Source organism: Drosophila subobscura, chromosome J (assembly GCF_008121235.1).
Source record: "Drosophila subobscura isolate 14011-0131.10 chromosome J, UCBerk_Dsub_1.0, whole genome shotgun sequence".
Lineage (NCBI taxonomy): Eukaryota > Metazoa > Arthropoda > Insecta > Diptera > Drosophilidae > Drosophila > Drosophila subobscura.
In genome coordinates this window covers 12270892-12294879 of record NC_048532.1, presented here as the reverse complement: position 1 = coordinate 12294879, position 23988 = coordinate 12270892, and the positions used below count along the sequence as shown (strand labels likewise).

The following is a 23988-nucleotide window of genomic DNA, read 5'->3' as shown; positions in this document are numbered from 1 at the left end:
CGCACTCAAACAGGTGATGGATGGTCATAAGAGCAGGAGAGAGCACAAACAGGTGATGGTCATAAGAGATGGATGGAAGAGAGAGGTAGGTAGATGGCCTCTCTTTTAACTTTTGAGCTGCCTCTCTCTCTCTCTCTCTTTGCCTGTCTTTTCCACACTTTCTCCAGCTGTGGCCGCGGATCGGACCCGGGGCCTGGCCTTGGCGGTTGCCTGAGCTGAGCGCCAAGCTCGGCTTCTTCTGGCTTACCAGCGATGAGAACCCTGAGCGCTGGTCAGATCGTTTCTGGCTTTCGCAAGGTGCAGTCGTCGCCTCCGCCTCTCTTTCAAGCAAAATCAACTAAGCAAACGCAACGGTTGCCGTGGATCGTACGATCCTCCTTCTGTTCTAATTTTAAAACATTGTGAGTGATATACGGGTTATATGTGTGTGTGTCAGTGAGTGCTTTTAAGTGGACTTTGCATATGGTGCAGCAGGTGCAAGTGGGAGTGTGTCTTGTGCCGGATTCCAAGTGCATTCCAAGGTGACGGCATCTATGGGCTGTCTCCTGGCTGCCAGCTCACAGTTTGTGTGTGTGTTGCTGATGCTTACCGTTATGATACGTTCCGAAAGAAAGAAAGAAGGAAGGAGAGAGAGAGGCAGCAGAAGAAGTCGCATAACTTGTTCGGGAACCGACGAGCCTTAGGCGAAGAGTGGTTCCTCTTTGACGTGGTTTCTACTGCCTCTCCGCCTCCTTCTTCACCCATCTCCTTCTTCTGCTACTGCTGCTGCTAGTACTTGGTGGTGTTTATGTGCCTTTCTTTTGCAACTTTTATGGAAGTGCTAAAAACGAAAGAAACCAACAACAAAATTCGTTTTGCAAATTGAAAAGCAGCTCCCAAATCAACTACGATAGATGGACAGCGGCGGCGAACATGTCCGATCGTGTCGCGTCTGTGCGCATGTGTGCCCGTGTGCGTGTGCCTGCTGCGTGTGTCTTTTACAGTTAAAAGTTAACCGTTCCTCAGCATCGGCATTTCTGTTTGTTTTTGAAAGACATTCTTTCATTCTTCTGTCTCGTGGTGTGAAATTCAAATTCAGCAACTGGAATTTCAAGTGATTACCAAGAACAAACTCTTATCCGAGAGAGAGAGAGAGAGAGAGAGAGAGCGAGTATGAATGGGGGAACGATCGGATTGGATCGGTGTTAACGCCGTCGCGCCTTATGCATCTGACCTACTTATCGGTTTTGGTGCCGGACTTGGTATTCATGGTGGCGTAGGCGTGGTGACTGACAGAACGGGGCAAAGAATGAGGGAAGGGAAGCACAGAAAAGGGGAGCTGCCAAAGAGAGAGAAACTTCTTGACCCAAAATACGTGTGTGCCTTTGACGACGCGTCGTCTGGGGAGCGGCTAGAATTGGTTTTTTTTTTGGCTAACCAAAAGTCACTTTCTAGAAAGAACGAGGATTATAGCCACATAATTGTGTTTAATCATGCCTAGTACCTCCCTGAAATTTCCGGTTTTCCCTAGAAAGCTTCGAGAAGACAGACCCGCACGTGAGTCCGGAGTACAATTCCACTGTACACACAGTTGTCATCCGTTCGGCTGCACTTTCGCTAAAAAGATCTCTATCTGAAGAGTAGGTTTCATTTCATTTCGTGTACTTGCCGTGCCACTAAGTACTTTCTATTTCATTCATTAAACGGTTCCATTTTGGAAGAATGGCTCGGCTTTTACCATTGTCATCTTTCTGGGTACTTCTGGTGTAATTATTTGCATGGAAATCGCCTGTCCACAGTTCAGATAGGGGAGGAGGGGGAGGCGTGTAACCAGTTTGTGTGCTTGACGATTCTTTCTCTGTTTCCATTTCCATTTCTGGTTCTTGGGCAACCCAAATACATATCATATCGTGTCCATTAAGCCGGAATCGTTTCTGGAACTGGACTGTTGCGGTCCGTTAGGAACTCTTGGCATTCCCACTCGAGAATGGGTCTGGAATTGCTATGCTTCTCATCATGGATACGTAATATCTAAAAATGGGGCACCTGCCGCAGATTACGTAGAGAGTGGAGTGGGAACCGAACCCAGTCCACAGACCCAACTCTAAGAACCAATGTGTGAAAAACGGGTTTAACTTCTTATCACACTTTGCCACGATTCAAAGATCATCATGATGATCTTGAGGTGGCATTGCTGCCCCAAGCATCTGCCCCAAGCTGCTGCTACTGCTGCTGCTTTACGTCACAAGTGGGGCCTCTTGGCTTACAGATGACTCAGTGGCCTCGACTTTCACTTGAACCAACGCTAATTACTTAACTCTCCTCTCCGATTCTCTCAGATTCTTTGCTAAAGCAATGAGCACGTGCTGACCATGGCGCAAAATCGAGAAATAAAAGGCTCTCCAAGCCAAATGAGCAGCAGCTTCATCGCCTTAAGTCTCCTCAGCCTGTTGCTGGTCAGTCCATCGACAGTTCAGGCACAGGATGAGTCCCTGGCTGGAAGTTTTCTATCAGGTAAGAAAGATAACTTCGATATTTCCAAGCAGCTTTCAGTGTCTTGCTCTCCCTTTAGGCCTGCTCGACACCATCACCAGCACAGCGGATGCCAAGGACTGTCCCGGAGTCTGTGTCCACACGCTGGCCACACTCATCTGCTACGAGGTGCTTGACAATGTGCCCTGTCCGTCGCCCAGCATGAAATGTTGCATCGAGAATGCACCAGGTGAGCATTACAATAGATTTGATCACCCGAAACAAGAAAGAATGTTTTCGTTTTAAAGGTAAAAATGCCACAGCATTGAGGGGAACCACAACGCCCAAGACAACGACGACACCCAGCACCACAACGACTCAGAGGACAACCACAACAGTGGCCACCACTAGCACAACCAGGCGCAGCACCACCACAGCAACAACCACCACACCGAAGCCCAAACCGAAGCCACAAGCCAAACGTCCGGCCAGCAGCACAACCAAAGCCACAGCGGCCACCACAAAGAAGCCCAGCACCACCAAGAAGGCGACAACGTCAAAGCCCAAAGACAAGGATGAGGCCACAAAGGCCACGGATGATGTGAACAGTAAGAACAGCTGAAGATCTGCTTTCCCCGAAACCCTTTCTAACGTTTCTTTTATACGCTCTTCAGAGGACTGCACGGGTGTCTGTGTAGCAGATCGCATAGCGGAGTATTGCGAGGCATACCTGACCAGCGATGGACTGTGCAAGGAGGGCACCAAGTGCTGCGTCTCCCTGGATGAGTACTCCAATGGAAAGCTGCCCAAAGACATCTACATTCCAGCCAGTAGGTTCAAGATTTCTCCACCATTGCTCCCCATTAACCAGAACTCTGGTTGAATTTTTTGCAGAGCACATGAGCAACCTGAAGCCGAATCAGACGTTATCCGAGAAGTCTGCGCCCACGAGGGCAAGCAGCTCCACCAGCACAACCACCAGCACCACAACCACTACCAAGGCAACAACCACAACCAGCACAACCGCAGAGCCAGCAAGGACCAAAGGAGAGAGCTCTCCAAAGCCCAGCAAACACAAGAAGCATCCGACCAGAACGACCACCGAAGCTGCCGCCGAGGAAGAGGACGAGGAAGAGGCCGACGATGAGGAGGAGGAAGAGGAGGCGCCGCTGAGCAACAAGCTCAAGTCTGGTCAGTCCAACGACGAGGGGCAGGTGCTCAAGGAGTGCGAGGGCGAGTGTATGAACGGCATCTTTGCCATCTTCTGCGACGACATCGACTCGGAGGCCTTCTGTCCGGGCGAGGGCAGTTGCTGTGTCACTGGTACTGGTGTCTCCGAGGCACCCACCTCCAAGGCGCCGCCACCCACAAAGCCAGCCATAAAGCATGCCCCCAAGCCTGCAGCAAAGCCCGCTCGTCCCGCCGCGCCACCACCAGCATCTTCGAATCCACTGGGAGGAGGTGGAGGCGGTGGAGATTTCCTCTCGCAGATCATTTCCTTTGCTGAAAGCACACTGAACGCGCCTTCATCGGCTCCACCTCCACCTCCCCCTCAGGCACCGCCACAGGTGCCACGCTGTCCGGGCTTCTGTCTGCTGAACATCATGGCCGCCTTCTGTGAGCGTCCCTCAGTGTTGGTGTCCACGGCTACGACCTGCTCCAAGGGCTCCGTGTGCTGCGACAACTCTCGTGCCGGTGCGCCCAAGCCAAAGCTGCCGCCAGCAACGCCGTCGCCCACACAGCCACCCACAGCACCGCCCTATGTGCTGCACAACACGCCCAGTCCGGATCCACGCGAGGAGTGTCCCGGCTCCTGCATCGTCAGTCTGCTCAGCTTCACGTGCTTCAGTGAGTACAATTTGCATTCCTTTTGTAGGATCCCAATGATAGTCCGTAATCTCCCACAGAAAACGCCGAAATGACCGACCTGTTCCGCTGCAAGCGCTCCGGCCAGATCTGCTGTGCTCCCAAGAGCAAGATCCTGGAGCGGCAGCAGTTCCAGACGCGCAACGACACGGCCTACTATCCTCCGCCTCCGCCCATGGGTCCGCCGCAGGCCTATCCGCCGGCTGCCCTGCCTCCGTACTCCTACATGAACAACCAGCAGCCGCAGGGTCCGCCGCCGCAAATGCAGTCACATCATCCGAATCCCTACCAGCAGCACCAGCCAGGACCACCACCTCCAGGACCTCCCAACTATGCGGACTATTACGGACAGTCTGGGCCCGGACTGCAACCCGCTCTGCCGCCGCAGCCTCAGCCACCGATGACGACGCCTCCGACCACGACAACAACCACAACGACTCCGCGGCCGCATGTCTACTCCAAGTATGTGTGCGGCGTCAAGGGAACCCTTCGCACAGGACGTGCTGGCAGGTCTCCTGCCCTCTCGTTGGTGTCCTACGCCCGTGCCAAGTACGGTGTGCAGCGCTCTGCCCGCCAAATGACCTCCATTTCGGCATACGCCAGCAACTTTAACAAGTCCAACGAGCGGCTGGTGCTCGGCTCCGCCATCGTGCCCATCCAGATCCACAACGACAAGCTCGGAGATCTCGTGGAGACTGGTGCCAGTCTGCAGAGCAATCAGCTGCGCTCCTACCACAGCCACTCGGCGTCGGATCAACCGGAGATTGTGTATCCGGACTACTACCAACAGCGATCGCTGCAGAACACACTTCAGCCGGCAAACTACAGTGGCAGGAGAAGGGCCCGTGTGGTGGGTGGCGAGGATGGAGAGAATGGCGAGTGGTGCTGGCAGGTGGCTCTGATTAATTCCTTGAATCAATATCTCTGTGGAGCAGCACTCATCGGCACCCAGTGGGTGCTGACAGCGGCCCACTGTGTCACCAAGTGAGTAACCCTCCACTGGAGCTCCCCTTTAAACCACTTTAATCCACTCTTAATCCACAGTATTGTTCGTTCCGGAGATGCCATCTATGTCCGAGTGGGCGACTATGACTTTGACGCGCAAGTACGGCAGTCCTGGGGCCCAGACACTGCGAGTGGCCACCACCTACATTCACCACAATCACAACAGCCAGACCCTGGACAATGACATTGCACTGCTGAAGCTCCATGGCCAGGCCGAACTGAGGGATGGCGTCTGTCTGGTGTGTCTCCCAGCGCGTGGGGTCAGCCATGCGGCGGGCAAGCGTTGCACGGTCACCGGCTACGGCTACATGGGTGAAGGTGGGTCTTAGCTCTCTCTATCAAATTTTGATATCTGGCACTCTCTAACTGTCTCTCTGATTTTCAGCTGGTCCCATACCCCTGAGGGTACGTGAGGCGGAGATTCCCATAGTGAGCGACACGGAGTGCATCCGCAAAGTGAATGCCGTGACAGAGAAGATCTTTATACTGCCCGCCAGCAGTTTCTGTGCTGGTGGCGAGGAGGGACATGACGCCTGCCAAGGCGATGGTGGCGGTCCGCTGGTGTGCCAGGACGATGGCTTCTATGAGCTCGCTGGCCTCGTGTCCTGGGGCTTTGGCTGCGGCCGGCAGGATGTGCCCGGCGTCTATGTGAAGACTTCTTCGTTCATCGGCTGGATCAATCAGATCATTAGCGTGAATAACTTATAGTGAGGAACCCCCAGCTCGGGGAACCCTGCTCTTGTAGCGGTGTCCGTTATTCTCGGAACGGTCTACGATAGCCCGGGGTTCCTGCTCTTCGACTGTTAACCCTAAAGCCCTAAATCCTAGTGTAATCTATTCATACCTAAATCTAAAGGATCGGTTTGGATCCAATAATAATAATAGCTACTACGATTATCGATAGAAATTAAACGGCAATCTTTAAAAGTATTCCCCTATTTGATAAAAGAAAACCCCCCCTTATTGTAAACTGTTTTTGTATATACGAGTACAAAATATATAAACACAAAAAATCCTTGGAATTTCTCATTTTTCTTTACCGTTTTCCTGGGAAACAAAATTGAACAGAAAGGGTTTCCATATTCTCGCTTTTTTTTGCTCACAAATTTATGCATGTCTCGCATTTTATTCAATTTAAATATTCAACAATTTTAACGGAAAATATCAGCAAAAAAATAAGAAAAAGGATCACCAGCCACGAAAAGAAGGATCTCTTTTGGAAACACTCAAAGTTGCGATCTATTCCCAGAGGCGGAGCACAAAACACTCACTCAAAACTTCGAAATCTACTCACTCAACTCTCTCGCTCTCTTTTTATGTGTGTGTGCTCACTGGAGAAGCTTCTTTGGCACATCTGGAAATAAAAACTTACCCTCGAAGGAAAGAAAACTGGAAGCGCCAATACCCTTGCACCGTTCCTCACCGCTCTCACTCCCTCTCCAGCGACTGCATTGTTTTTATCCCTGTTTTGAACCCTTTCGTCTGCTACGTGATTTTATGCAGTGTCCTCGTCCCGCAGCGCTCCTCCCTGGAAGAAAACGAAAACGAAAGCAGTGGTCGGCTCCGAGTGGTGCTGCTGCTTCGGGAAAAGGGTTCCCGAGCCGTCCACGCGGCAACACGACAACAGAACTTCGTCTGGCCTCGAGCTGAGTGGATCGCACAGATCGAAAGAAGAACAAATACTTGCGAAGCGCGCTCTCGTGTGTTACTGTTGCTCCCACTCTCTCTCTCTCACCCAAGCGATCCTCGAGAGAAATTAGTGTAGTTAAAATTGTAGATTGTAGTTGAATCCCGATCCCTAGTGCATCCGTTTTTGTGTTCGTCTTTTGGTTTTGCATGCATTTCATTTTGGTTGTTTGTGTTTGTGCCTGGTTCCTGTCTTCTTCCGTTGTGCCACATCTCGGAAAGGATAATCATTATCACCAACACACAAGAATGGAGGCCAATGTCAATTCCCCCACCACGCCGACCACAACCTCCACTTCGTCAACGGTGGTGGTGTCCACACCCTCGCCGGCTGCCAGTACGAGCAGCAAGAGTCAGCACAGTCACAGCCTGCCAGCATCCAGCGGGAGTCTGAGTCTGGCTCCAGCTTCCACCTCCACCTCTGCCACAGCCACAGCCACGCCCACCACCCACGTCACGCAGTCGCAGCTGCTGACCACCAGCCTGGAGGCGGCCAAGCAGGAGGATCTCTACAACTTGTCACTGGCCAGCGGGCTGTCCGAGGGTCAGCGGTCCCTTTCCGGCGCCCCGTCGGCATCCTCGAGTCCCATTCTGAGTCCACAGGGCAAGATCTTCGGGAGGAATGCGAATGGAACAAGTAAGTGGAATGGGCGAAGAGATTCCCCAATAACTATAATCATTGTGGTCTTGATTAGACAGAGGAGATTTGGGGAATCTTGTAGACAGATTTAGATTATTTGAAAAGTTTTTGCTGAGAATAAAATAAACCTTTAGAGGTAGCTGATTTGGGATGAGTAGAATACAAACTGAAAGAGGTTTTTAATTAAGATTTCCACTCTTATAAAATAATCTTTGAACAGTTTGAAGCTAGCTCATGGTACTAAAATCTAACAACATTTTTATCCAAAACCAAAGTGACCCTTTTGGCGAAATTATGCCAAGCCACAAAAAAAAGTAAAAGTCCCATATTATGGCACATTTGATCTTTATTTAAGATTTAGGAAAAATGTTCATAATAAATTGTTTAATGAAATGTTGCTGATTGTGCAGATGGCGTTAGTTATTTATATATCTGTGATTTTTCATAGTTTCGACTGCGTTGACTTGTTACCGGGAGCACTAGGAATTAATATTAATAAAACACAAATTTAATCTTCAGTCAAACTTATTTAGTATCCTCTCAAATATATTCTATCGCAATTCCCTGATTGTTTAAAGATGTAGTTCAAACATGCAGAGGTCAGTATTTATCTCTGTTTTCTATGGGAAATCCTTAAATACGCTTCCCCCCGCAATCAGCATGCTGCAATTTTCGCGCTCTTTTTCGAGCTTCGTCTGGCATTTCATTGTTCTGCTCCGAGTTCTGTTATGTAACGGAAACTGAACTCAGAATGAGCTTGTCCCCTTGCCATAACGGACCTTGGGCCTGATAAACAATAGAGGCTGCCGCAAAAAAAAAGTTACCTTTGCGCTCTGCCATTATTTATTTCCAAGGCAATTGTACAAGGAATCGCGGATTGAGTTCCGGTTTCCACTTCCTTGGTGCTGCTGCTTCTTGCTCGGGGTGTCTGTTTAGCATTTGTATGTATCTGCTCAAAGTTCTTTCTTTTCCTGGCATCCAGGTAGCTTAGCAATGGCAGTCCTCATCCAATGGGATCGTCTCTAGGGCCAGGTATTGCAGCTTGCCAGTGGCAGCCGTTAGATCAACCTCATGATGATAGGCTCTACCTTAGGGGTGACAAACAGTAGTTCTATAGAAGAAAAAACTAAGAAAAAAACTCACCCCAAACACTGAGGGTAGCTCTAAAAGATCTCTCCCAGACACAGACTCCGATCCTCACCCCTATGACGATCTGCTGTTCAGCCAACGAGACGCGCGTTCTGTTCTCGCTGGAAAATGCTGATTGCAGAGTACGTTTCCCGCCTCTCTGATCTGTCAAAGATGTCGCCAGGTTATGGTTATGGTTCGCTTTGGTTCGGGGTCTGGGGTCTGGAGCTTTTGCTTTGGGTCTTCCGTCGTCTGGCTGGCCATCGTTGGGCCATTGGCACGTACTCGTACCAGCCAAGTTATTGCCACCAATGGAATTTTGATCGACAAGAATTTGGTCGTTTAAAAAGTTGGCTTTTAATTTATCGTTGTATATGAGAAATAGTTTCGGTTACTTGCCCATTGCCAATGCCATCTGAGGAGGGTTGGCCCCAGGCACAGGCACAGGTCCCTGGTTCCAGGTCCCAGATCCAACTCCAAGTCAAAGCCATGCGGCTGCTGTTTGTCCCGGCGTCTACTTTTTGCCCATAATCGAAGGCGATCGCACGATTGACTGCTCCAAGCACACACCACACACCACACAAACAAACAAACAAACAGAGTCAAACCAGACGCATATTCTGTCTGGCCCATGGTCCCTGGGCCATGGTCCCTGGTTCCTGGTCCCTATTCCTGGTGCTGTTGCCCACTCCTTCTGGGCAGCTGCTTGGTATGTGGCGTCGAATGTCATTATTGCTTCCAAGTGCCAACTAAAAAGTTACTGCAGTTAATTTTTTGTCCATTTTTACCCATTTGCCGTTCGCATAAAAACAACATATTTAGCCAATGACAAAAGCAACAGCAACAACAACAACAGCAGCAGCAAAGAAACAGAAGCAGAGGGGAACAGCAACAACAACAACAGAAAAACAGAAACCCGCAAATTAAATAAGTAAAAAATCAGCAAACAATCTGAAGCAGTAGCAGAAAGAGGAGAGAAGAGAAGATGAAGAGGAGCAGAGCAGAGCAAAGCAAAGCAAAGCAAAGCTCTCTCTGCAGCAGGCAGTGCGCACTGCGCAGGAGCAGCGCTGCTGCCGATCATGCCAGTCTCTCGCTCTCCCTCACTCGCCTGGAACTGACCGACTGTTCTTCCTCGCCCCCATTCCGCCTTGGCAGTGACATTATTTGTGTATTGAAATCACGTCTCATTTATTTATTGCTGCAAATGTATATAAATGTATGCCCCTCTCCCTTCCTCACACAAGACTAGCATCGAGACAGACTCCCGACTTACGCAAGTCTGCGTTAAATACCCATACGAGAAAGGGTAAGGGGGAGGTGGGCTGCAGAGAATAGAAGTGTGGCCTGCGTTGTCCATTAACCCTTCAGCGGACTCCACTGGCTGCCCAAGTGTTAATTTGTTTAAAGATGAGAGTGCTGTCTGATAGGTAATGATTTTTAATGATTTCAGAGCAATGACAACTGGATGACTTTCACTTTCAGATATTCAAAGGCAATTTTTAACACCCCAGTTAACCTTGGCTATTCAATAGACTAATTGTTGATTAACTTTCATGTAAAAATTGAGAGTGCATAGTGCAAAGATTCAATCAAAGCTGAAAAAGCTTTTTCCTCTCCATACGCATTCTTCTTGTTCTTCTGTTAAGCACCCATAACTTGTAACAGCCCCATGGACACTGTGATGGGTTAATGACAAGACAACTGGCTGCAAGTGAGAAGAGCAAAGCGCATCGCATCTTTGGTGTCTGCCTGTCGTTGGTGGATGCGCTTGTACCTGCTGACGCCTCTCTTGGCTCTCCACAGAGTCGCACAAAAAAACAGTAAAAGACGAAGCAAGGAGAATCAGCCGGCAATCGATGTACGATGGTTTTTCTGCTCTGTTATAATTTAGTTGGCAAGCAGCTCGTTTTTCTATTAATTAAAGCTGTTCGGCTACTGCTGCTTCTGGCTTCTGGCTTCTGGCTTGGATCGCCAGTGGCAGCGGCTGTGGCAGTGGCGACTGTCGCCGACTGAAATATTCTCACATAATTATTTACGATTTGACATAATCATCATCTTCAGCGACAGTGTCGTCAGTCTCGTCCATTTTGGACTGTGGTCCCATAACAGTAACTGCTGGCTGCGCTGCTGCCTCAGCGATCCGGGAATCTTGAAATCATTAGGCTGCGAGGGCAATAAATCGCTCAAGAAGCCAAAGAAAACTTCCATTTTCTGTACATTTCACACGGAATGCAAGGAATTAATTTACCTTGAATTTACCCCCATCCCCTGTGCGCATCTTTTCTGTCTTTCCTTTTTTTTGCTAAAAATCGAAAGTGATAAAACCGAAAAAATTAAATGAGAAGAGATTAAAATGATCCTGGCAATCCTTGTCGAGGTCTGTGGGCATGCGTGACGCATTTCCAACGAGTTTACCGACTCGCATCGCATCGAATCGGATCAGATCCTTCGGAACCAAAGGGTTGAATCAGCATATCTCACTCTTCCTCTCTCCCTCACTCTCTTTCTGTTATGCAGATGAGACGAGTTCCCCAACCCCTACCTCCGCGGCTCTTGCCTCATCCTTTTTTGTGCTTTTTTTTCCTTTCCGTTCGCTCGTTCTCTCCTGTCCTCTTGCTTTGCCTAAAAAGGGTTAGCTTAGGGTCCAGACGTCCGTCGAGTTTTTTTAAGGTAAAAAAAAGCGAATTTAATTAAACATTTTTTTCTTATAGGCTCAGAACATTGTGAGAACGGCCCCGGCCAGAACTTAATAAATATCATTTTTTTTTTCCTCCTGTTTTTTGTTGTTGAAACTGTTTTCAAGCCTTTCCCTTTCTGCTCTTCCTTGTGCGTCTTTGCAGTGATCACCACATCGCGGCCGGGCAACGAGGCGGAGGTGCAGCTGTACCGGGTGCTCCAGCGGGCCAGTCTGCTGGCCTACTACGACACGCTCCTCGAGATGGGCGGCGACGATGTGCAGCAGCTGTACGACGCCGGCGAGGAGGAGTTCCTCGAGATCATGGCTTTAGTGGGCATGGCATCCAAGCCGCTGCATGTGCGTCGCCTGCAGAAGGCCCTGCACGAGTGGGCCAACAATCCTGCTCTGTTCCAGGGCGTCCCCATGCCGCAGCTGGGTAAGCCTGATCCCAGTCAGCTTCTGGTGTCCATGTCTAAACGCGTGATGCTGCTTCCAGGTCTGTGTGAGACGCCGCCCAAGCCAGCGCTCGTCTTCAATCCGGACACAACGCCTGCCCTGCCACGACAGAAATTTCCCTCCTTCAATGCGACAGGCTCCTTCCAACCCTCGCCAGCCCCCGTGCCGGCCATAGGTCCGGTTGTGTCCGCTGTGACGGCAACAGCGACGGCGGCCACGACTGTCCCCCACCTCCTATCTCAAATTAGTTGCACCCCGGTGCCCGTCCTTCCCTCCATTGTCCCGCCCTCCACAACACCCCTGACCAGCAATCCCAATGCCCAGACACATGCCAATGCCAATGCCAGCAGCATGCCGGGATCAGCGGCCTGTGTCTCAGTCAGCACTGCCCACCAGGTGTCCTCCAGCTCGCCCCAGCTGACGCCGGTCCTCACCGAGATGCAAATCCAGCGCATCACCATGTGCGCGGAGAAGATCGGCCGCCAGCTGCCGCAGCGGGAGCCACGCGCCCAGACCACCCGGAAGCGCACCACCCGCGAGCTGGAGCAGGTGATAGCCATGAGCGAGCACGATCCACGGCGCATGGACGAGATCCGTAAGTACTCCGCCATCTATGGCCGCTTCGACTGCAAGCGCCGCCCGGAGAAGCCTCTCACGCTGCACGAGGTGTGCGTCAACGAGGCGGCGGCCCAGCTCTGCCGCAATCCTCAGACCATCTGGCTGCTCACCCGGCGCGACGAGCTCTTTCCGCTGGCGCGACAGATAGTCAAGGATGCAGGATTTGGCCACTCCGCGAGTATAGCCCGCTACGGGGGACTGCTCACCCAGCTGCCAGGTGCCCAGGGTGCGGGTGGAGCGCGTGGCTCTGGCTCCGGCTCAGCCTCGGGCTGTGTGCCCAGCGATGTTGACTGCGAGTCGAGCGATGCTTCGGTGCAGCCCAAGCGGCATCGTCTCTCCTCCACGGAGGCGGCACAGCTGCCCATGGACCTGAACAGGGTAAGGAAGATTAAGTCCGTAGAGCCGTAAGTGCATAAGTGCGTCCGCCTGGTGCAGTGCTTCAGCTTCAGCCTAAGGGCTTCCCAGCTTGGGGTTTGGGTGGGAAATAACCAAAACTTTGCTTTGCAGCTTTCGCGATTCGCAGAACCCACAAAATACTAACACTAACATATTAACCAGGAAGTTCTTTTAAGAATATCTTGGATACCATTTGGGATCGGTTTTCAGCTTAAAACTATTCCCCTCCTGCTTGTATATAGAACTTTGCAATTTGTAGAATTATTATAAAGTAATCAGTATTATTTTATGCTAGACTGTTGTATTTCTTTAATCTTTGATCCTCACTTAACACTCTCCTTTAAACTTGTCACTAACCCGTTAATATTAGTCACTTTAACTATTAACAAGTTATTTAGTCGGTAGTTCGTTGCAATATATATTGATTGTTGTACCTCCTCCTCTCTGTTGAACGTCAATAAATGAATCCTACAAAATCTCCAACCAACGATCCACATGTCTATTCCTTCTATTGCTACACACAAGAGTTCCGCAAGAACTCTTTCCTTGCCACACGCTTAGCTTCAAGCTTCATTCGTAGTAAGATTTTTTTGTAGCATCTGCAGAGATTTTAACCCATGATCTCATTGATAACCCACATAAACAAAAGGAAGCGGTGGAGGACTCGCGCTACAATCTCTTTGCCATGTACCAGAAGTTCGCCAAGCCGCCATTCGACCTCACGGAGATTGCCAAGTTCTCGTAAGTATGAGAGTGAAATCCTTTTAAAATTCAACTAAAAGTCATCCTTATTCTTTCCAGACTGGGCAAGACGGCCGACTTTGAGGACAACGATTCGCGGTTCTCCTTCAGCAACTCGTCCAGCTCCCCGCCAATGCCAGTGAGTATGTGTTGGAGCGCTATGCGTGCAGTTCGTCCTGGAGGTAGACACCGAGTAAAGAACAATTTTTCCCTCCCATCCTCCCATCCACCACAGGCGACCTGCAATGGTCTGGACGGTGAGCGGTCGCCCGTCTCCCGTCAGATGGATGCCTCGTCCCTGCCCTGCGAATCTGTGGATCTAAGTGGCTCTGTCTCCGCGCCCTCTACACTGAGCGGCGTCCAGGTCATCTCAGCTGCGGGGGACAACATCATAGCCGTGGCCAATCCCGCCCTGGCCCTGAGTCCTACGCTGAATGAAGTTCTGGCCCTGAAGAGGAATGCGGCTGCCGCCTCCCCGGAAGCCTAGATGAAAAGAGACGCGATGCCCCATGTAGTGCCAGATTTAGATATACAAATCGTTATAATTCAAGTGCAATTCCATTAGTTTAGATTCGTCCAAGAGGAAACTTTGCTTAGGATGAGTTTTAAGTGAATGATTAGTTTGTAATCTCTGTGATCTATACTAAAATATACTTGGTACTGTAATAAATGCATCATTTAGTAATACACAAAATACAATAAAAGTATAGTAAAGTTTAACAAGAATTAGAAAAATTTTTAAAAGTCATAAACCCCTTGAGAAGGTCTTCACCAGTTCAACTTAAATCAGAATCTTCTTAAACTCCAATCATGGAGCAGTATCGAATTGAATTGCGATAAAAGACAATTGCCCTCATTGATCATTGCAAATTGAGAGATCATCGCTATCATAGATCACAATTGATATTGACGGATCGTGTTTACATTTGCGATTGTGGGCAAAATCCCTTTGTGCAGCTCTTGACACCGCAAAAGGCAAATGCGAACCCATGCGAACCCTTGCGAATATCTTGTCGGTTGTCTGGGAATCTGGCTAATGATGATATTAACACCCTTGTGGCATAAGGTGGGGTAGGATGTTCCAAAAGCGGTTTAGGTATGCAAATTTTGCAAATTAAAAAAACAACAAGAGAAAGAAGGGAACTCCTTGGGATGCAAATTTTGTTATTGATGATGATGATGATCAGATCAGATCAGTGGGATCAGTGCCCCTTTTGCTTTACTTTCGCTGTTGTGATTGAAACTTAATTTTAAAGAGATGAATGTGAACAGGGGAAGACCGGTTTAATGAACTCTCCTCGCTTAAGCACTAAATCATCTGCCAGATGCGATTGGAATCACAATGTGGATGCAACACACAAAAGACAGACCGAGCACCCCATGCCATGTGGCCACAAATGCGCGGGAGGCGTTCTGACTTCTAAAAGGATTCGTCTTGCATTGTGTCTGGCATTTGATTTCTGTTCATCTGCTCTCGGCTCAGGTTGGGGCTGGGGTTGTTCTTATTGTCCAACCCTTTTGTTCATCGAAAGTTGGAGATGGCGCCCGAGCGATAGAAGGGAACCTTGAAGACATCTCTGAGCCAGCGATCAGCAATGCAAATCAGCGCTTGTGGCTTCTCTCAATGCAATTACAATGCAGTTCATGTCCAGGCATCCTCTCGCATTTACATAACCCTCTGCTAAGGGTGGCCCAAGACACGAAGATCATTACCAGCATGATTGATGAAGCGTCGTGCCCTCGATTTGCATAAGCATAAGGATCAGCCCAAGGCACAACCAGGGCACCAGGGCACAACCCTCAAAGGGAACGTCTCTGCGTTCAGGCACATGGCCCGAGGATTAGACATCGCCGCGGTGTCATGAGAACAAAGGCCAAGACAAAGGGCCAGTGTCAATATTTGCACTCGATTCCAGAGACCCAGAAGCCAGAAATTCTACAAGATGCGAGAGTCTTACGCTTACACAGAGTCTGAGAAGAGTTTTACTTCGAGTTGGGGGAGGACAGAGCTTAAAACATAGCTAGAAAATAGATTGGATAAAGGTGGAGTGATGGCATATTTTACGTCGTCTCTTGGACTCGCTCGATGATCCAGTCCATAAAGTGCTGGGTGCTAGTGTACACGCCAGGCACCTCCGGCCTCGCACACCCAATGCCGTACGAGACCACGCCGATCAGATAGAATCGCACGCTGCTCTGGTACTGCTCGGGTATCATCAGTGGGCCACCGGAGTCGCCCTGGCAGGTATCCTTGCCGCCCGTGAGGACGCCCGCACACACGACCGCAGAGTCGAACTGATCGTTGGTGAAGTAGCGATTCTGCTTGGCGTAGCTCTCGCGGCACTGCTCGTTGTCGAAGATGGGGATCTGCAGCTCGTTCAGCACGGTGGCCGACTGACCGCCCTCCTGGGTCTTGCCCCAGCCAGCCACAAATGGCATGTAGCCCACATAGGACTTGCCCCGCAACTGTGGCGTATGGGGCAGGCAGATGGGAGTGATCTTGTCCGTGAACTGTGCGTTCTGCTTCAAATACAGAATGGCAATGTCGCTACGCCCATTGCGGGTATTGTACTCCGCATGGGACACATACTGAAAGCGGAAATTACTCAAGTTAGAAGAGGAATACAACTTGGGGATAATTATTGAACCTACCCGAGCCACATCAATGTCCACATGGCGTGTCTCCGTGTCCGTGGAGAGATCATGTTCCCCCAGTCGCACGAATATTCTGCAATAAATTTAAATTTTTGGGTCAGAGATCTGCAGAGAGAGGAGAAAAATCCTTCACTTACAGATCCGAGCGAATGCAGTGGGCAGCTGTGAGCACATGTCTGGCGGTGATCAGAGTGCCGCCGCACTTGAATGGCGACGAGGAGGGATCATCGTAGCCCAAGAGTGCAATCCAGGGCCAGGCACCCTTGCGGCTCACCTCACCGCCAACGATCTTCTTGAACGTGTTGAGCGTGTACCCACATCCTTCTTCCACATTGGGCAGACGTCGCGGTATATCCTCCGTGCCGACAGGGGAAGGCGGAGTGACCGCCGTTGTCGTCTGGCCATTGGGGCAGCAGACGGTGGAGCCAACGTTGCCGCAGATGCGCTGCGAGGCCTGCAGGAAGCTCACGAAGGTTGTATCCCTCTGCTTGGCAATCAGTTGATCGAGCAGCAAGGGGCAGCTCTTGATATCTGTTGCGGGAATGCAGAATGCGGTTATAGGATGCGGAAAATAATCCACGGATCGACTCACCGATGCAATTGCCGGGCTTGGTGTCCGGTCCACGGCACACGGGTCCACGGGGCTCCAGCAGCGGTGCTGACGTAACCGGAGCACGTGTTGTCGTTGTCGTCGTCGTTGTGGGCGGTGATGGCCGTTCCGTGACTATGAAGGGATTGCGATCGGTTACAAACGGTCGCTCTGTGGGAAAGAAGGGATTGGGGCGTGGCCGCTCTGTGGTCTGTTGATTATTCTGCTGCGGAGCAGTACAGCAAATCTGCCGAAAGGGAGAAGAAAGAGAAGCCAAAAAGCTCAGCACAGGCGCAAAAGAAATGAAATGAGGAGAAAGAGTGTGTGCTGCCTACCACCGGATCCCCATTGATGCTGCGTGTGCCACAGCTGCGTTGCAGGGCGATCACATAGCGCTCAGCGCGCTGCTTACTGGTGCTCTGGAAGATGTTCACCACCTGGGGGCAGAAGGTAAGCGCCACGCAGCTGCCATAGTAGTTCTCTGGAGTGATGCAGTTCTGACGAACTAGAAGGGAGATAGATTGCCACAACAGAGAGGTTCCACATTAGAAGACGATGATCAAGGATCGGAAGCCAAGTTGTGTGCCTCTAAAGCTCGAGTTAAGCTCTAGAAAAAGTTAGCATTGGATGGTTTTATGTAAGTTAAAAGATGAGGCAACCCATTGAAAAGATTAACATTTCCTTGTTTTAAAGTTAATAAACAGTTGGATGAGAATATGTATTAGTCTTTGGTTAGTTCTGATCTAGACAATTCCAGCAACGAGCCCAAGAATCTTAATCCATAAATAATATTTGGAAAAGTGGGAAAAGCCTTTAATTTGAATAACTAATTGCGGAATAGCATTGAAGAGTCTTTATACAATTCATAATAAACAAAAACTATAATTATACTATTACGTATATAATTATAAAAAGCTCCTTACATAAACAAGAATATATGTAACTTATTTTTTTGTTTAAGAATCCCAAAGCGATGTTAAGGGCTTGTTTAGTCCGATTCTGTGCACTTGCACATGCACAGATATTGTAATAAAAACTTTGACACTTCTAACAAGCTCAACACTTAATAATTAACACACAAAAAACCCCACTCAAAAGTAAACAAAGACAGAGACAAGGCAGCTCTAAGGAAACGCCTCACAGGCAATAACCATCAGTCCACACACGTCCACATCTGAGCACGACCTTGGCGACTGGTTTCATTGAATTGAACTGGAATTGAACTTGAACGCGATGAGCCGAAATATACATATAATTTATAACTTAAGACACCATTTTGCGCACTTCATACAAATTGCCCTATTAACCGGTGCGACAGGTGGGAATGGTACGAAAGACTTTAGCAACGAACTTGCCATGAACTTGTCTCCGCTTGTCGGTCCACTCTTGCGTGTCCCTTGTGCTTATTGTTATTGTTCGATAGCCAAATCAATATTTGAACCAATTTAGTTATTCCCATTAAAAATTCGCTGAAATTCGCTGAACATGTTACGAGCTTTGATTAGTTTAAGTTTGGATTGTGATTCTGATTTTCGTTGCTGTTAATGGAACAGGTTTTTGGATGGCGCGTATTAGTTGTTTGCTCCCATCACATTGTAAAAAGTTCTACAGATATGATAGATAGAATAGATATAGCTAGTGGCCAGGTTTAAAAGCTTTCTACTAATTAAGTACGAGTACGAGTAACTACCTTGCCTCCGCTGATTGTTAAACTGAGCGAAGGCGGACGGCCCGCCGAGCAGGAGGAGGCAGAGGAGCGAAATCACAGCACTGGCACCAGGCACCGACTTCATGATGGAGACGAGAGATACAGCGGGGGAGTTTCGCGATATTCACTGTTCACTGTCCGACGACCGTTATCAGACTGAAATTTGAATCGAAATCGAAACTAAAACCGACTTCGTGCGATTCTTCGAAGCTTCTTCGTTTAATAATAATTTGTTTTTGTTAATTTGTGTGGCTTTGCGTGACCAAAGCATCGGCTCGCATCGCTTGGCGTCTTCGTGTGGGCTGAGAGCTCGGCCTCTCGAGCTGAGCTTTATATGCACTCCGCTCAATCTCTCTCCCAGTTCGATTTCTCACCGCGTCGGGTCGCGTAATGTCGCGTGGCGTCGCACTGCGTCGCTCTCTTGCAAGCTCTCCCTAACGGAATAGCGGTGCGAATGCGAATCGAAATCATTTTGTTTGGGGTTCACTTTGGTTTTGATGCGAAAACAAACACAAATTAAATCGCTTTCTAAGTATATTAATCAAGCCGGAAAAATCACCAAATTCAGCCGATGGGGGGAAACGCGATTTTCCCAGACCCACACTTAAAACCATATTTAATTCCAGCACAATAGCATTCGCCAAATGTGGGTACGTACGTACAAATTTGTATTAATATTAGTTTGCAAACCTAAAATTAGACGAAAAGAGAATTTAAATGGTTGGGGGAATATTCAACGGATGAGTCAAATGAAGGCAAATTATAGTCGTAAGAGTAATTTTTATCAATTGATTTTTGCCATGATCGTGTGTGCGTTTGTGTGTGAGGTCATTTTGTTTGTCTGCCGTTTTGGCGCCTTGCTCCGCATTTGTCATTGGTCCAGTCCCAAGAATTGTGTGACTCAATTAGACGAATGAAACAAGCATTTAAAATGCCATTAATCAAAGGAAATTAAAACGGATCCAGTTGACATGTCAATTGGGAATCACTTAGCAAACTACTAGAAATACCTCCCATCCAAGCCACTGGCCTCTGGCTAAGGTCTGCTGCAGAGCAGCCGCTGCCGCTGCCGCTGCCTCTCTCTGTTCTCTGTTCGTATCAAGATTAAAATTGACATTGCATTTGTATGCACGCGTCGTAAAAGCTCTCCCCTGATTGAGAGATTACAGCTACTATCACAGAAAGTGGAGGAGTGAGGGATGTGAAGGGTGTTAGCCAAGTGACGGCATCGTTTGATTTTGCACTTGTACTAAGCAATAGATCGCCCTATGGGCGATGGTGCTTGGCATTCCCGATCGACATTGCCAAAAGCGAGAGCTACAGCCGCGAGTCAATTGGCATGCGAACAATGCAGCCGAGCGGAGTGGCATAATATAAAGCATTCTATTATGAGTAATACCACAGAACGATTGTCAATGCAGCTCAGGCGCCAGCGGGTGGCCCAAGTTCGGGAATTTCCAATCGCAGTCGAAGAACTGCTCTTTTTCGGTTCCGGCTCGACAGATGACAACTCGTTCAATATTTCAGCAAAGCACGCATGCACGACATTGTTTTATTCCGCCAATGAATTCCGAAATAGTTCTGCTGTATATTTTATTGACTGATTCAGGTAATAGGCGCAAGGCACTTACATAATTATTTTTATATAATCACGCTGTCGTCTTTGAGTCGTAATCTTCATGTAATAACAGCAATTGAAAAGCGTCAGGATTTATATTTAAAACATTATGTCTACACCTCATGCATTGTTGAATCACTAAACACAAAAATAACTAAAACCAAAAGTTTAAAGAGATTGGAATTCAAGAACCTAAACCTAAAGATTAATGACTGCGAACTCGAGTATAACTCAGTGAATGTAAAAACAATTAAAAACCAATCAAGTGGGAACACTTAAATATACAATTTATTGCGGAATTATTCTTGAATTTAAATATAAAATGTTGTGTGTAAAATTCCCCGTTTTAAAAGTGTCTCCCTGCAAACATAACTCTTTGGGATGCTCCTAACCCATTGAGATCTGCTGCCTGATCCATGGAACGTAGGAGGCGACTCTCGTATAGACACCCGGAAAATTGGGTCGAGCACACTCATAGCCAAACGAGACGAGGCCGAGCAGGTAGAACCTATAGCCGCTGCCCTCCCGCTGTAAATGGAACGGAAATCGAGAAATAGACAGACGGTTAGAAGTTATTTTTTTGGCAAATCCCAGAACGCTTTTTCATAAACAAACGAAAACATTGTTGGACACTGATTCAGCAGACGTCACCGGGTGCGCAGGCAATTAGCGACGACACAGACTGAACCACCTTGGAGCTCGCAAGACCACAAGATGTGTCCAAAACAGGTTCAATGATTCACAGACGAAGAGATGAACATGTGAGATGTGTAACTGACCTGCGGCATCATGAGTGGTCCACCGGAGTCCCCCTGGCAGGCATCAACGCTGGAACTGCCAGCACAGATCACCTGAAAAAGGATTAATTAAACGAGTAGTAGCCATGCGTGTGCTCTGAGGAGGATTCCCCTGGGGAAAGGTGGCTCACCTTGTCGCTGAATTGGACAAACCGGAAGACAGACTTGTAGCTCTGCTCGCAGCTCTGACGAGCCACGATCGGCACCTGAACATCGCGCAAAACTTGCGACGTGGGCCCCTGATGCTTGGATGCCCCCCAACCGGCAATAAATGGATTCATGCCCACAAAATCTTGCTGCAGGAACTTGGCCGCCTCGGGCAGGCAGATGGGAGCTATGTTCGCTGGATAGATCAATGGGGATTAGATCAATCCATTTCTAATTTACTATCCACTCACCAGTGAGAGTTGCAGATGTCATTCCACTCAGCTCGATCAGGGCAATGTCATTGGCAATGGACGTCATATCAAACTGCTCGTGGATAACAGTACGACGGATGCGAAAGTCCATGGCCCCTGCCTCGGTGGGCTTGGACAGATCGTGAGCACCCAGGCGGACTAGTGTGAGCAGCCCGTTGATGCAATGGGCGGAAGTGATCACGTAGTGGGAGTGGATGAGGCTGCCACCGCAGAGGAACTTCAGGGAATTCCGATTGGACTCCTCGAAGTAGCCCAGTGCAGCAATCCAGGGATAGGCTCCTGCATCAAATAATTTAGAGAGCAATGAGTGAGTCTTTCTTTGAAGATTAGTACAAGAGTTTGCTTGCCTCTTCGTGCCTCCTGGCCACCCACCACGCGGTTCGACGTCGCTCCACTGATGCCGCAGACCAACATCTGTTGCGGAGGAGTCTGCGGTTGAGGTTGAGGCTGAAGTTGAGGCGGAGGTTGTGTGGGCGCCGGATTATTGGGACTGGGTCTAATCACCACTTGGCCCTGCATCAGCGGCGGTGTGGGCTGAAGCACAATTGGATTTCCGCTGCCGCCTCCTAGGGGCGAGAAATGAAAGACACCTGAGGCTGCAGTGGTGGTCACCTGCAGATCCTTTCTGCTCCTGCCATTTGACGAACGATCCGTGGCACAGCAGACCTGCAGGGGAGTCGTTAGATCAATCCATTGATTGGGAGTAGCTGCCTTTTGGCTTACCAAAAAAGTGGAGCCATCGAAGCCGCATATGGATCGACCCAGAAACGTCTGAAAGTCGTTGGACCCCGCCGACTGAGCCTCGCTTTGGTACTCCTCCACCAGATGGGAGCAGGAGGTCAGGGGCAGACAGCTGCCTGGCCGAGAGCGAGCATCGTAGCAGGAGGTCTGGGCTGTAAGTACGAGCAGAGCAGGACTGTGACAGGGACTGTGATGGGTTGGGTTTGGGGGAATCTTCGAGTACTTTTTAGTTTGCCAATTGATTTGAAGTTGTGTTTTCGCTTGTGATCGTTCGTGTTTATTATAATTTCTGGTGAATCTTTGTGGGATAGGTTTGAGGGGGAGGTGCGAGCGGATTGGGAGTGACTCTCAGGAGTAAATACGACGCCGTCGACGACGACGACGCCGCCGTTTCGCATTGAGCGGCATGAAAACCATCATATCCGAACCGACTAGACCGGTGGCGGCCACCAGAGGCGCATTCTGGCGAGGATCGATGCAGGGGCAGTTGGGCAGCGGACGCACGCCTCCGGGCAGGCACACCAATGGCTGCGGCGGACAGGTGGGCACGGGCAGAGTGGTTCCCGCGGTGCTAGTTGTCGTCACACCCGTTGTGGTGGTGGTGGTCGCCAGAGTGGTAGATGTGGAGGTGCTGCTGCTCGTCGTGATCAGCGGTGGGGTGAACGGTGTCTGGGGATTCGGTGGCGTTGGCTGGAATGTCGGTATCCCTGGAGGTGTGGGCGGAAGAGCAGGTGGAGGCGGTATTAGTGGACCAGTCGGTGGCAGCGGAGGAAACGGAGGCGGTTGTGGCTGCGGCTGTGGCTGTGGCCACGTGTAGACGGGATAGTAACCTGGCGGATACAGCGGACACCATCCCTTGATGCTGGCCAGGTACGAGAGGAACGGCCAGAAGTACACCTTCACACAGAACTCTTCCAGCAGTACCATTATATGACTCTTCCAAGCCACGTATCCGATTCCGTATCCGTATCCGCAGCCGTGTCCGTGCTGCTTGGCCAGAAGTTGGCTACTGTGCCGCGAGCTGGTGTTGGCCAAGAAGTGGACCATGGTAATTCCCATAATGATTTTAATTCAATTATTTAGCCTGTTTGTGGAGCACAATTATCCAAAGAATCGTTGGATGGCCCCAAAACCATATATGACAGGAGCGGTTCAGGGCAAAGTTCGGGCCCAAAATTGAAATTAAGGAATATTTAATGGGCTTTTTCCAGATAGTTTTCTGCAGCAGTTTTATACACGATATAGAACTGTTTTCTGTGTCATAAGTGTCATTTATCCTCCTCATTTACCTCTTTTATGGCCACACATTTTCGTCTTGTCACCGAAATTCCCCATAATTGCAATGCAAACGAATTCACACCGAAATGCATCGTTAATTCAGTGAGGGCATTAAAATATCTGGGCCACTGGCGCTTGACATCCGATAATAGCTTCCAGCCATCATTCCACTCATTCCATTCCGGGGTGGTCTGTTCTATGACAATCATTGGGTGTTTCCACTTTTAGATGACGGACATTAAGGGGGCCCAACAGATGGGCGATGGGATTGGATTGTATTGTTTATGTTGACACAAATTAAATGAAACGACACGATCACAACTCACTTTGATCTATTGGCACGATCTGGTTGTAGATAAGATACAATAATAATGATACAAAACTCACATTGGATCGATGTAAAGAGGGAAAGTCCACAAAGAATCAATAGAATTCTAGAAACTTTGGATTGTTGGGAGCCCCTGTTCGTAGGCATTGTGATTCTATGAACTTCACCGTCAAACTGAACCCGTGGGCCAC

At 49.2% G+C, this 23988-nt stretch overlaps 4 protein-coding genes across 9 annotated transcripts; 2 read left to right on the top strand and 2 right to left on the bottom strand.

Annotated features, from left to right (window-relative positions):
* The first annotated feature begins 272 nt into the window (after positions 1 to 272).
* LOC117895318 (protein masquerade) lies at positions 273 to 6332 on the top strand. Its single transcript, XM_034802881.1, is given in 10 exon segments — positions 273 to 401; positions 2319 to 2493; positions 2552 to 2701; positions 2760 to 3059; positions 3126 to 3281; positions 3346 to 4299; positions 4359 to 5301; positions 5362 to 5410; positions 5412 to 5640; positions 5708 to 6332. Coding segments are annotated over 9 exon segments (3246 nt in total). The 5' UTR covers positions 273 to 401; positions 2319 to 2351; the 3' UTR covers positions 6031 to 6332.
* Positions 6333 to 6961: 629 nt separating this feature from the next.
* Positions 6962 to 14315, top strand: LOC117895319 (NGFI-A-binding protein homolog). 4 transcript variants are annotated; one of them, XM_034802883.1, is made up of 6 exons: positions 6962 to 7645; positions 11617 to 11889; positions 11950 to 12905; positions 13573 to 13664; positions 13725 to 13803; positions 13900 to 14314. In XM_034802883.1, exons 1-6 carry the CDS (start codon positions 7159 to 7161, stop codon positions 14149 to 14151), a joined length of 2139 nt encoding a protein of 712 aa, XP_034658774.1. In that variant the 5' UTR covers positions 6962 to 7158; the 3' UTR covers positions 14152 to 14314. The 4 variants fall into 4 exon arrangements, with proteins under 4 accessions (XP_034658774.1, XP_034658776.1, XP_034658773.1 ...); XM_034802885.1 differs by having other exon boundaries at positions 13725 to 13807; positions 13900 to 14010; XM_034802882.1 differs by having other exon boundaries at positions 11617 to 12905; positions 13900 to 14315.
* Positions 14316 to 15618: 1303 nt separating this feature from the next.
* On the bottom strand, positions 15619 to 18937 carry LOC117893161 (venom protease). Of its 3 annotated transcripts, XM_034799637.1 has the most exons (7): positions 18739 to 18935; positions 18599 to 18704; positions 17244 to 17413; positions 16912 to 17155; positions 16457 to 16850; positions 16317 to 16392; positions 15619 to 16253 (listed from the first exon to the last, which is right to left on the bottom strand). In XM_034799637.1, exons 2-7 carry the CDS (start codon positions 18699 to 18701, stop codon positions 15726 to 15728), a joined length of 1515 nt encoding a protein of 504 aa, XP_034655528.1. In that variant the 5' UTR covers positions 18702 to 18704; positions 18739 to 18935; the 3' UTR covers positions 15619 to 15725. The 3 variants fall into 3 exon arrangements, with proteins under 3 accessions (XP_034655528.1, XP_034655527.1, XP_034655529.1); XM_034799636.1 differs by having other exon boundaries at positions 18599 to 18935; XM_034799638.1 differs by lacking the exon at positions 17244 to 17413 and having other exon boundaries at positions 16912 to 17112; positions 18599 to 18937.
* Positions 18938 to 20596: 1659 nt separating this feature from the next.
* On the bottom strand, positions 20597 to 23774 carry LOC117893170 (venom serine protease Bi-VSP). Its single transcript, XM_034799648.1, has 7 exons — positions 22557 to 23774; positions 22174 to 22343; positions 21798 to 22116; positions 21430 to 21729; positions 21163 to 21374; positions 21014 to 21085; positions 20597 to 20762 (listed from the first exon to the last, which is right to left on the bottom strand). Exons 1-7 carry the CDS (start codon positions 23248 to 23250, stop codon positions 20622 to 20624), a joined length of 1908 nt encoding a protein of 635 aa, XP_034655539.1. The 5' UTR covers positions 23251 to 23774; the 3' UTR covers positions 20597 to 20621.
* Positions 23775 to 23988: the final 214 nt, after the last annotated feature.